General features: G+C 35.4%; 1 protein-coding gene across 1 annotated transcript; it reads left to right on the top strand.

Moving 5' to 3' along the window:
• The first annotated feature begins 3,727 nt into the window (after window positions 1-3,727).
• Window positions 3,728-6,784, top strand: LOC143633915 (basic transcription factor 3-like). Its single transcript, XM_077102129.1, has 6 exons — window positions 3,728-3,806; window positions 3,949-4,016; window positions 5,368-5,516; window positions 5,633-5,689; window positions 5,815-5,853; window positions 6,512-6,784. Exons 2-6 carry the CDS (start codon window positions 3,949-3,951, stop codon window positions 6,679-6,681), a joined length of 483 nt encoding a protein of 160 aa, XP_076958244.1. The 5' UTR covers window positions 3,728-3,806; the 3' UTR covers window positions 6,682-6,784.
• Window positions 6,785-13,744: the final 6,960 nt, after the last annotated feature.

Genomic DNA, 13,744 nt, shown 5'->3' with positions numbered 1-13,744 from the left:
GTAAGTGGTTACACTAACTTTTACGTCCGTTACACATGTGTAAAAAGTCGGCTCGGTGCGTAAAAAATTATGTAATTTTTTTACGTGTATGTAACTTACATATATTACGCATATGTTAAAAAAATTCGAAAAAAAAATCATTACACTTAGTTCTTTCGAGTTCTTAAAACTCAAAGGGGTTCTCATTTGAAATCTCCCCTATATATATATATATATATGTCTTTTAGTTATTATTATATATTTTGAGAAAAACCTTGAACAAGTCGAAGCTCGACCATGTAATTGCCAAAGTAGTACATAGAAGTCCAAAAAAGGTAAAATTTAATAACACACAAGGCTCGACGAGCATGAGCCTAAACGAGCTTCCCATCCAAAGCTCGGGCTCGATTATTAATGAGCTTTGTTTGAGCCTAAGCTCTAAAAAGCTCGCCTCGTTTCGAGCTTGAGTAGCTTATAAGTGGTTCAAGCTCGTTTGCACCCCTAGTTGTTAACTCTGCAACTTTTTTGGTCATTTTGTTTGTTAGCAGCTGTTGAGAAGATGGCAGACGGTGGTGAAGCTTCGAGTCAGTTGGAATCTGGAGACGAGTTGATAATGCTCGTCCCGGGAAATCCAGATGATGCAACAATGGAGATCATCCACACTAGTGTAGTTGAATGTGATAATTCTACTAACACTTCATATCAGAGCGCGGCATTCTACCTCAGTGCACTTGCAGGTTTATTTCCCGGGTTGCTTCCATTGGCCAAAGAAATGTTCCAAGAATTAGGATACTCCGTTAGAGAGGTCACCGAAATACATTGGCCGAATACGCCATAACACTTCAACCTTGGATTGACAATTGCAGGGGTCTCGCAATTTTCGGCCAGCTTGCTTTGATTATTTACAAGAATATTGACGAGCAGTGCTACGCTGGGGTTATGCAAAGGAGGACGGATGCACTTAAGGCCGTGGCAAGCGTATATGGCGACTTAGTGCCGGGAAAGGGGGACGTCTTGTTGTCGGTAACAACTGCAAAGAACATTCATAACATAGTGCGCAGAAGTTCCAAGATTCGTTCTGCGTTGCTCACAATTATCCTGGCGAATCGGGTTGGTCTGGGTTGGGTGAACAGTGTCTGTAATCATCTGGCAGTAATCATCAGTTGGACTGAAATGGGTTTACTTAAGCTTGTGCATGATTCAATTTGGGCAACTGGTTCACCGGTTCTTAACGACAGTCGGGTGGAACATGAGGTTAAGAACCTGTTTGAAGCATTTGAGCGAATCGGTGAAACAGACTTCCCACAATATTATCGAATTATGCACCCTGCTGAAGCTCACACGATTGCCACGTCTAGATTCTCGACTCTTGCGGAAGTTGCCAAGCGGTACAACAATGAACGACACAACACGGGCAGCCGATATGCAGCATCTTCAAACAGACATGATGCATTGGTGAATGACCTGCTGTCAATTCACCGCGAGCACATGAGCCAACCCCAAGTGATCCTAGGCGAAGATATGCAGGAGGCAATAAGGTATCTTACCACATTTGCACATTGACGGTCATGGCATCGAGCGTGGTGGAGATTAGTGTGTGTTATATCGGTTGGAAGGTGTGGCTTTCATTACAAGTTGTTCTGGTGTCTTTTGTTTTGTGTTCGGGTTTGGGGCGTGGCGTGTTTGTTATGTAACTTTTTGGGATGTTTATGATGTTTTGCTCGCTTTTCAACCGTGTTAACTGTTAACTTACTAATGGGTCGACTACGTGCTTTGGGTTATGTTTTATTTATAAACGTGTTCAAATAACTTAGATTAAAAAAATAAAAAGGTTGATCCAGAAGGAAAATTGTTAAACAAATAGTTTTGGTATATTAAAGTGTGTACATATGTAAAAACATATGAAAAAGTTGGCAAACTAATCTATGTGTACTAAGGTTTCTGTACCTTAATACATGTACTTCTAAAGTTCTCTGTGGAATGCTACCATTATATCTATGCAAATGTGTGCTACTTTTCTCATGGTAATATTCATTTTATTATTTGCCAGTAATAGTCTCTTTATTTGACTCATTGTTAGAGATAACCAAAAACATGTGATGTTCATGCATTGGCGGATCCATGATTATTTGTCGTGGGGGTGGGAATAAGCTAGTCAAAACGCGCCAAATATGCCAGAAAGTCTGGTTAAAAAATAAACTAATGCAACCGAATCAAGTAAGCATTAAGACAATAGGGAAACTTATATATGCTAACTTTCGATAGACATGTACAAACCCAGACCAATTCAGGTTATAAACCGACCTGGGTTTATCAAAATTTGGTTAAAACCGGTTTGGCCCAAACCTAATCGGGTTGGGAACCGGTTTGGATGGGAGAATGCAAATGCTTAACATTATCCTGGCCAGTTTGAATGGGGTTGAAACCGGTTTGGGACAATAAAAAACCATTTTAGCATGTTTTTGGAAGCGGTTTAGGACCAAAACCGGCTTCAGGAACGAGACTATGAACTGCTATACCAACTAGCGGACTGGATCCAGTCCAAACCGGTTTGAGCCAGCCCGTTTCTTTTAGTGAGGTAGGTCAGATTATAAACCAGGTTGGCAGAGGCCCTAATTGGATTATTTTTAAACCTCTACGTTTTGATATGCTTCAAACTGGAAAAATGTTTCATAGCAAATAGGAAAAAAGTTAAAAACGAAGGTATGTAGCTTGTGTTTCAATTAGGGAAATCTGGATGAGGCTTGGGTTCAATGTTAAGGGCCTTATTATTATTGTTCTTGTTTTAATGAGACTTGTTGGGCTGAACTCGCCCCTTGGCGGCCTGACTTGCATGTAGAGTTGTACAAAACCGGTTTTAAACCCAAACCGAACCGGTTTGGTCAACGGCTGGTCAAAACCGGTTTGACTCAAACCGGGTCAGTTTATAAACCGGTTTAGAAGCAAGATAGGCCGGTCTGGTCACGTTGGTTCGGTCCGGTTTATAAACCGTTTAACCAGTTTTCCTCAAACCGTTCGGTTTTAAAACCGGTTTGATAGATCTTAAGGGGAACCGATCCTGAAACTGGCGGTTTGAGTGAAACCGGTTTTTTGTACACCTCTACTTGCATGGGCGAAGCATAGTTCGCCCCAAGGCCCCTCCCTCCCCCATTTTTTTTTTTTTTTGCGAAGTAGTGTAAAGTTACCCTTTCTTTTTTGATAATTTTATAGACAGTGTAAGTTTACCCATTTTTGTCCAAAAAATTGAGCCCCCGTCCCTCGAGGTGGTTTTTGTTCGAAAATTTCAGTCGGGCCCCTTTGCATTTCTGTCCAAGCTTAGCCACTACTAACTTGGACTCGGGAATAACAAATTAATCACAGTTTATAATTCTTATATAATAATATACATAAAATTATGATAAAATGTGAAAGAAAAACTATACATTATGTTATATATAAAATTAAATCCAAAAATATATACAAAACTAATAAACGAGCCGAGTCAAGCCTAGGTCACACTCAAACTTGAATATCTATTCACGAGCCGAGCCTGAGATACCTATAAGTGAAACGAACAAGGGTCGAGTCTAGCCGAGCCCGGGCTCATCTTGTTTACACCTAGAACAATTATTTGGATTTTGCTTGACGATAAAAGTTTTAGCAAAATTAGGGAAGTTTGTGTGATTATAGCATAGTAGAGGGTAGTAACATGAAACTGGATATCTTCCAGATCTAGGGCTGCATATATATAAGACTCCAGTCCACTGTCTGCTAGGGTTTTATCTATCTTTATCTCTTCACCCACTCACTTATCTATCTATCTATCTATCTATCTATCCACCGCAAAGGTAACTTGATTCAACAAATCTCATCAATTCAGTCACTGATTGAGTATTATCAGCTCAATTTGTGAGCTTGATTGTTTTTTTAACTTCTGGGTGTTTATTATTATTATTATTATTATTATTATTATTATTATTGATGTTGCAGATGAATGTGGAGAAGCTGATGAAGATGGCCGGTGCTGTTCGCACCGGTGGGAAAGGTAGCATGAGAAGGTATGCTTCCTTAGAAATAATAAATATTATCTGGGTTGGGTTTTGATTGATAGGATAATCAGAGTTTGTGGTTATGTTTGATAGTTTAATTTGTTTACTGACTTTATTGATGGTTAGCTTCATTAATTTCAAGATAGATTTATGTTTATGGAAGCTAAAATGTTGAGCTATGAGCATTAATACTACTAATAGTTTTTGACTTTTGTTTGCGTTTTTTTAGTAGTTAGTACATACTTGTATATATTTATATTTAATATTATGCGTTTTTTTAGTAGTTAGTAAATACTTGTATATATTTATATTTAATATTATACTTATTTGAAGTATAGAAGCTAAGTTAATGATATTTGAATATTGTTTTGAAAGCATTAAACTCCAGCCTGTTTTAACATGTTAGAAAATATTGGAACGACCTGTTATAACTTATAATCCAAGTATGTGGCCTGGTCCGGGCCGGTCAAACTTAACGGCAGCTACTAGGACTGAGAGCTTTGTTTAAAAATATTAGAACTAGTTTTTTTTTTTAAACTCAGTCCTTAGAATGGTTATATTTTGGTCTTGGGCCGGTCCGGGCTCAAATCTGAAGGCAGCAATCAGGACCCAAACGCCCCGTTTAAAAATTAAACCTTTTTTTTCTTCTAAAGTCTGAACTCGATTTTGAAAAATCATAGTTTTTTGGTATCGGGCTGGGCTGGGTCCAAATCTGGCCTCAGCAATTGGACCGGGAGCAATTAGGACCCAAGCTCCCAGAGAATTCTTATTTTTTCGGTCTCGGGCTGGTCTGGGCTCACATCTGACTGCAGCAATTGGACTGAGAGCCCTGCTAAAAACAGAAACCTAATTTTTCCCAAACTCTGTCCTGAAAATTTTAGTTATTTGGTATAGGGTTGGTCCGGTCCCAAACCTGACTGCATTGATCTAGAGAGCCAGTTTAAAAAATTGAATCTAGTTTTTCCTAAATATTTTGAGCTTCTGGATAACATACGGCTAAAGTAAATCTAAATTCACAAACTATTCATTTGTTTTAATCGTTTTTGTGTTCATCAAGACGATCATGGAGTTCGTGGAAAACAACAATATACATATCTCCTTTTTATGCAAATTATGGTTCATTTATAAGGGGTGGGATCTTGTACAAATAAAATTAACATACTACTGTAATTATAGTTTTGAACTAGAGTAATTATATTATAAAAAATAAAATGGTGTAATAATAAGTACACTAGTTCAAAAGTTGGTAATAATAATTACTCTAGTTTTTAGTACACTTATCACAATAAAAGTCATTTGTATTTGATCCAAACACCATTTATTATATATGATCAAATATAAATACTTTTGTGATTTGCAGAAAGAAGAAGGCAGTGCATAAAACAACCACCACAGATGACAAAAGACTGCAGAGCACTTTGAAAAGAATAGGAGTAAACTCAATACCATCGATTGAGGAAGTTAACATTTTCAAGGACGAAACAGTTATCCAGTTTCTAAACCCTAAAGGTACCATCTTTTATAGTTTCTTTATGGTTGGTTGTGTTTAATTGTTTGTTTAAATCAAGTTTTGTTTGTTTGTTTGTTTGTTTGTTTGTTTGTTTGTTTGTTTGTTTTGTTGTTAGTTCAAGCTTCTATCGGTGCAAACACGTGGGTAGTTAGCGGTACTCCTCAAACAAAGAGTATGATATGTTACCCTTCTATTCTATATTTTCATTGAAATTATTGTTAAATGTATTTATAGTTCTTTGAAATTTAGTCGAACAAATTGTTTCGTGTTTTCATACTATGGGATTTTGTTTGACAGATTTACAAGATATTCTCCCCGGAATCCTCAACCAGCTAGGTATGTTTAATTGTCCATGTACTTTCTCTTGATGTAGCAATCTATACATGTTTACTTTTGAAGCGACAATTCATGTTATGTTTCATCTAAGGCTATAGCTTGTTTTGACTTACTAGAGCTTGTTTAGAGCTCAGTTTCTGGAGCTCGAGCTCTGCTAGTTTATTATTTAATAGTTAATTCATATGCAATTATTGTTATTTTTGCATACTTTTTAGCTACAATTTGTATATATAACAATATATATTGTATAGTTATTTTTATCATAGACTTGTATATAATAAATTTATAGTTAATACGATAAAATATATTTATATAAATAATAGGGGCTTGTTTAGGCTCTCGAGCTTGATATGGGAAGATTGGGCTCGGGGTTAAGCAAGCATATTTTTGCGCTTGAGCTTGTTTAAGCTTGGTGGGATTCGAGCTTTAAACAGGGCGATATCAAGATGCTAATGGGCCGGCTTGGCTCGTTTATGCCTCTAGTTTCATCTCTAATGGGTCAAATGGGTAAGGTTAAACGGGCCATATTAGTCAAATGCGTCATCTAAGTGAAACTGGTAAGGTCAAACTAGTCATAAATCGTTTAGGTCAAACGGGCCTTACTGGTTCAGTTTCTGAGGAATTGTAAAACTTGATCGTTTTGGGTTGCGTTTAACAGGCCCGGATAATTTGGAGAACTTGAAAAGATTAGCGGAGCAGTTGCAGAAGCAGGCTCCAGTGGGCGAAGGTGCTGCTGCCACATCAGCACAAGAGGATGATGATGAAGTCCCAGAGCTTGTTCCTGGTGAGACTTTTGAAGCTGCTGCTGAGGAAGGACAAAAATCATAGGTGGTAATCCAAGGTTGCATGTTTTGTTGCTTGTTGTATTTGCATCACTGTTTTGTCACCCTTTTTATTCGATAACATGTTTCGGTATCTGTTTTTGTTTTATGTAACTGTAGGGATATTTATTATGTTGTACGCACTGTACTTGTTTCTAAAGGTGTTGATTTCAAACAGTTAAAAATGTTACGAACAGGTTGCTTCGGGTTATGTTCTATTTTTATAATTGGGTCAAGTAATCCAGGTTACAAGGTTGATCTGAATCATATTGAAATTTGAACTTCAAAAACTAACTAGTATTTAGTAAATATAATAAATATTTAATTAGAGGATAAATTTTAGGAAATAAAAAGAAAACAGCATGCTAACAAAGTAGCATCATCCAACAATTAAACTATTAAATACTTGTACAAGGCCAGTATATTAACATCATCTAACAATCAAAATAATAATAAAGAACCTAGCATGCTATATTATATTAGATAGCTTACCTTCTTCACTACATACTATAGTTGTATCTACATTTACTACATACATGTCATATGTCATGTTAACTTTTTTCGTACAAAAGTTGATGAAACTAACTGAAAGTTTTAGTTATGCATCATAATGTCATAAAAATGGATTAACTGTCTTATTATTTGAAAAATATTTATTGTATAAAATGTTACAGATATGATTAAACATTTTTCATTAAATGAAGTATGAATAAAAATAATTTCATGAAAATATCATATATTGATTTTAAAAAAGAATGTATATGTGTGTATGCGTACGCATGTGAGAGAAAATTAGTTTATCTTCGGAATGAAGTCACATCTTCATAAAAAGGGACAAGGCTGTTAAGCTAATTTTTTCTAAGAAACACCTTGTTTTTGGACGACTACAGGATTCACTAAACGAGCAGGACTAGCAAGATGTTAGAGAAACTACCACAACATCAAAAGTGATACATTGAAACATAATTCACAAACCAAATTTAATCTATATGTTTGATCCACATGAAACTTGTGTATTTGATGTCTTAAAAAAACTTAAATGAATGTCTTAAATTTTTTTTGTTTTATCGGAGTCAGCCCTGATGGAAGGCTTATATGAATGTTGAGGCGGTCCCAAATGAGGATGACAAAGGCATAAATACTCAGTAGCTAACACCATTGCCCAACCTTTTGCCAATTTTTCCTAAGAGAAACCAAAGTATGTGTCTATGCTTTTAGAGACTCTAAGAAAACTCTACTTTTACGTTCCCGAAGTGGACAACAAAGGGCACTTGATGATATAGTGTATTCTGTTTCTATGATTCTATCACTAAATCATGTGAAACAATTCCAAATATAGAAAGAACAATTAATAGTTTGACATAGGGTTGTAAACGAATCGAACGTTCAACGAGAAGTTCGTTCGTTTAATAAATGAACGAACATGAACAAAATTTGTTTCGTGAATGCTCGGTAATGTGTTCATTTATGTTTGTTTACAAGGCTGTCATCGAGTATCCATCAACATTTCAGGACTCGAGACAAGTGAAAAAAAGGCCCATAAAATCACTTAATTATGTGACAATAATTTGACAATTTCACCAATTGAGTTGCATTCCAAAGATAACACGAACCAAAGAAAAAATAATAATAAACAACTTATTAAAATGAACCATATAAAATACAAAGGAATTTTATTTTTCTAAATAAAAGAAAACCAACTGTGAGATCTGACCTGCATGAATGATGAACCCATGACCTATGATTCTATACACTAGCATCTTTCATTGCACCAAGGAAGCATTTTGTACGATTTTATCTTAAAACAAAATTATATAACTATTTAACAATTATGGGCCTCTCGAGAGAGTAGATCTGGGTTGGTGGCCATCCTCAACTCCCCCCTATGGGCCGTCCTTGCTCGTTTACGTTCATTTTTTTTTTATGTTTGTTAGTTATAGGTCTGTTTTATATTTTTATAATACTTTTTTTGTAATATCGAACCTAACATTTAAATTTTATAATAATTTTGTTGTTTGTGCTCTGTTCGTTTCTTTTTGGTTTGTTTTATAAAGTCTTGTTTTAAGTAACAACAAATCTAACTCCGGCCGATCTAGACCCAAACCTGACTGCAGTAATTAAGGCCAGAGAGCCCTGTTTAAATATATTAAAACCTAACCTTTTCTAAACTCAGTGCTGAAAAAGGCTTAAAACTTTCAGTCTATTTGGGCCCAAGAGCCCATTTGAAAAAGAAAAACCTATTACGGCTGAAGTAAATATATTTATTTAAACCAAAAGTAGAAAACCTAAGTTTACAAACTACTCAGTTGTTTCTGTGTTGATCAAGAAGATCATGGAGTTCATGTAATTAAAACAACAATATTTATCTTTTTATTGTTTTGTATATTATTATTAGGGATAACACTCATTTTGGATGCATATTATGATTCATGCATAATATTAATATGATCATTTTGATATAATATGCAGAAATGAGAAGGCTGTGCATGAAACAACCACCACAGATGACAAAAGGCTTGAGAGCACATTGAAGAGAATAGGAGCAAACTCAATACCATCCATTGAGGAAGTTAATATTTTTAAGGATGTTTCAGATTTTAAACCCTCAAGGTACAACCATCTTTTATAGTTTCTTTATGGTGTGCTTGGTTGTGTTTAATTGTTTGCAGGTTTGTTTGTTTACAGTACAAGCTTCTTCTATTAACACATGGGTAGTTAGTGGTACTCCTCAAACAAAGAGTATGTTATGCTATATTATGTCACGTTTCATATTTTCTTTAAAGTTATTGGGTTAAATGTATGTGTAATTCTTTAGAATTTAGAGCATGATTGAGATTGAGCTTAAAAACAGCTTATTGACTTATTGGCTTTTTTGAAAACCCAGAATTTGTGGCTTTTTGAAAACAGCTTTAGTCAAACAAATTGTTTCAAACACTTTTTATGTGACTGTCAAAAACTTTTTAACTTATTGGCTTTTTGAAAAAGCGAACAAGTCAATAAGTGTTTTTAAACTCAATCCCAAACATGCTCTTAGTCGAACAAATTGTTTCATATTTTTGACAGATTTACGAGAGATTCTCCCCGCAATTCTCAACCAGCTGGGTATGTTTAAACATCATTATGTTTTCTCTTGATCTAGCAATCTAGGCGTGCCTACTTTTGAAGTGTCAATTCAGGTTATGTTTCATTTAGGGGTGTAAACGAGCCAAGTCTGAGTGTGACTAGGCTAGTGAGTTATTTTTAGAGCTTGATCTTGGCATTGCCTTGGCTCGTTTATTATCTGTTAATTAATTTATGTATTCAATAAAAGTTGTTAATAAAAAATTAGTTATGATCATTATATATGACATAATATACATTAATTAGTTATTTTTGTTATAAATTCATATATAGTAAATGGTATTACATAAATATCTAGTTAGTACATTAAATAAAGTTTATACAAATAATAGGATCGTTTAAGCTCGCTAGCCAGCTTGAGCTCAATAAGTGAAGCTTGGGCTTGGGTCTGCTCTTTGAACAAGCTTATTTTAAGGCTTGAGCTCGTAAGTGAGGTGATATTGAGTTGCTCACGAGCCTGATTGGCTCGTCTACATCTCTAGTTTAATCGCTAATGGCTAATGGGTCAAATGTGCCACATTAGTCAAGTGGTAAGGTCAGACCAGGCGTATAAGCCAAATGGTTAAGGTCAAACGGGTCATGTTAGGGTCAAACGACGCCATATTAGTTAAACAGGTCACATTGGTTCATTTTTTGGAATTGTAAAGGTTAACTGTTTGTGAAATTGGTTGTGTTATACAGGCCCGGATAATTTGGCGAACTTGAAAAGGTTAGCAGAGCAGTTGCAGAAGCAAGCTCCAGTCGGTGCGGGTGAAGGTGCTGCAGCCACAGCAGCACCAGAGGATGATGATGAACTATGAAGTCCCATAACTTGTTGCTGGTGAGACTTTTGAAGCTGCTGCTGAGGAAGGACAAAAGTCATAGGCGGTAATCCGAGGTTGCATGTTTTGTTGCTTGTTATATTTGCATCACTGTTTCGGTATCTGTTTTTGTTTTATGTAACCTGTAGGGATATTTATGATGTTTTACTCGCCTTTTTTTACTCGTTTCTAAAGTTGTCGATTTCAAACCGTTAACTTACTAACGGGTTGCTTTGGGTTATGTTTTAAGTTTTATAAATGGGTCAACTAATCAGGCTAAAAGGTTTATCTAATTGGACTGAATTGTTTTGAAATTTAAACTTCAAAAACTATCTACTATTTAGTATATACTCTATGGACCAATCTGCATATAGGGCTAAGTTTTCATTTATATATATATATTTCAAAATGCTAAATGTCAGTTGTCAAGTTTTGATAAATTCAAAAAGTTTTTATGAAGATCAAAATCATAACTACAGACATTTTAAACAAGTAAAAAGATTCTAATATATAACATGTGAGACGTTGGTTGAGTGAGGTGAATTTAGTTGTAAGAAGCCTTCTAATATATGTACTAAAATTATTATCTATACTATATATAATACATAAGTCATGGGCAAATTAAGGCACCTCTTTTTTAAGTAATTTACAACTTATAATGCATAATGCATACCCTATATAGCATGTAAGATAATGCCTATAAATAGTTACAACATTACCCCCTCAACTTTACTCAACTTTTGTAAATTTAAGATATAGTTACAACTTTGGACTTTCATATTTACCAATGTATTTATTTTAAATTTAATTGTTAACCAACTTCCCACCAACGATTTTCCAGCGGCCGTAACCTTTTCATATGTTAATATTCTTTTAAGAAAATTACACCATAAAAATGAGCATTTTATTGTCTTTAATTTGGGTATGTTATTGCTATAGTTTATTCCAATTAAAATTAGGATGTTACGTATGGGTGTTCACAATTCGGTTTTAACAGCTTCTAAGTTAAGCAATAAGTCAAACCGTCGGTTCATATTTTTCATTGAAAACCGAAACTGAATCGTTGAAAATTCAAAAGGAATCGTTACTAATGGTTTGGTTTCACACATTGAGCTTCAATAATAAGTTTACCGACCGGCCCGGTTTTATATGGCCAATTTTCAGTATAAAGCATAAACCAAACCGTTTGCTATGGTTTTAACATTATGAAACCAGCTGACCAAAAGTGATGATCGGTTTAAACGTTTTTAAGGTTTCAAACGAACCTTGAACATCCGTAATTTTTACATGATTATTAGAATTTTCGTTCCCCACCGCATCGCACGATCATCCGTCTATACTATTTATAATGTAGCACTCATGGGCAAGTTAAGACACTAGATTTTTATGTAATTTACAATATTCAAAGCTTTATGTACACCCTATAAAGCATGTAGCATAGGGGCAAAGTTGTCCACTATAAAATATGTTTTACGTAAATTCAATTTGTTAGAAAATAGTTACGAAATTGGCCTTTAAACTTTACTAACGTTTTGTAAATTTAAGAAATTGTTACAACTTTTACCCCTCATCTTTACTCATATATTTGACAGGTTTATATATTTTCTTATTTTTCTTCTATATCTCTAAATATATTACGTTTAAGGAAAAAACAGAGCTTACCGATGCATCGTACTTATTTTTGTCGACATTTCCATATAAAATTTATTCTATAATGAGGTACGGTTTATAATGTACAAGTCACTAAAGCATTATTGTACAATTCAAATATGTAACTATAAATCAATAAAATATTTAAACACATAAATATGCATTAAAGTATAACCCATGTTATGTTTTAGTTTATAAAATCTGAAATTATAAATTTAGTCCTCCATTTATACAACTCACATTAAAAAACAAAGCAATAAAATCAACGCAAATTAATTTTGTACGAATTTGTAACTGCTTCACAAAAAGTATGAAGGCCAAACTTAAACCGTGGGCATAACCATTAGCAACGGGTTTTCGTTGAAAACCAAAAACGACAGGCCAGAAGTTAATGGAAAAAATTAACCGTGAAATCAAGCCATTGACCAGCTTGAAAGGTTTTACGGTTTTAAATCAAACAACGAACACCCATAAACTTGTTACATGATTACCAAGGCATGTGTTTCCCGCTGCATCGCGCGGGCACCCGCCTAGTCATTTAAAAATGTGATTCATATGTTTGTTCAATTGTATGAGCCCAAATCAGCATTGTAGCCTTGCGAGCCTAGTCGAACTCGAATCATAAAACCTTGGTTCTAGCCTCTTACCATTTTTTTTAATTAAATGAGCTCTAATAGAATTTCCAGCTCGGTTAAGACTTTAAGAGACCAAGTTGTTGGTTTCAGTGGTGATCAATTAAAATTTCGTTTATTAAATCCGGTTCAATAAACGTGACAAATAATAATTAATTACATTAATTAATATACGCATCGGAAAATATATGTTAATCAGCACCGAAAACAAAACCCGACAGGATCCGGTTACAAACAATACGAGTACGAGTCAAAACATTAAATATAAACTAACAATATATTTAATTTTACCTCGGTTAATAATTAACCGGTTGAGACACCGAATGCTAAAGAACCGAGCTAGGTGACATAACGAGATCCAACGACCAACGGTGCGGTGCACGACGGCAACCCGGCAGCGGTGGTGGTGTGCGGACAGTAACCCGCAGACAACAGCGGCGGCGGCTGCTGCAGCGGCAGGCGGCGAGCGGCGGCGGTGGCTGGACAACGTCGGTGCTCGGGCAGCGGCGATGGTGCAGGTTGGCTGGCGATGGGATGGAGGAAGAAAGGAGATGGACTTGTTGATTAGCTTAGGGTTAATGTTATCTCCATAACATCATGTGTTTATATAACCTACAATTAGGTTTAACTAACTTAGTTAGTTATAAACCCAATGGGCCAACAAGTCCACTTCTTGCTCCAAAGCCCGCTCCATGTAATTTCATCTCGTTAAAGTATCTAACCCGGTTAACTAACTTAAGCGGGTCAATGGCTCGTTACCTCACAGTGTAACTCTCATGGGTCATAACCCGGTTGGCCGTATTGACTTACCCGAACCGGTCCATAATTCCAACAGTCTCCCACTTGGACGGTTTCTGGTTAAGTTACT

The sequence above is a fragment of the Bidens hawaiensis genome, unplaced genomic scaffold, assembly GCF_021521415.1.
Source record: "Bidens hawaiensis isolate Kalapana, Puna unplaced genomic scaffold, B.hawaiensis_p1.1 tig00006913_1, whole genome shotgun sequence".
In the NCBI taxonomy this organism is placed as follows: domain Eukaryota; kingdom Viridiplantae; phylum Streptophyta; class Magnoliopsida; order Asterales; family Asteraceae; genus Bidens; species Bidens hawaiensis.
Note: the sequence above shows the minus strand (reverse complement) of the source record. Positions and strands in the feature narration are given on the sequence as shown.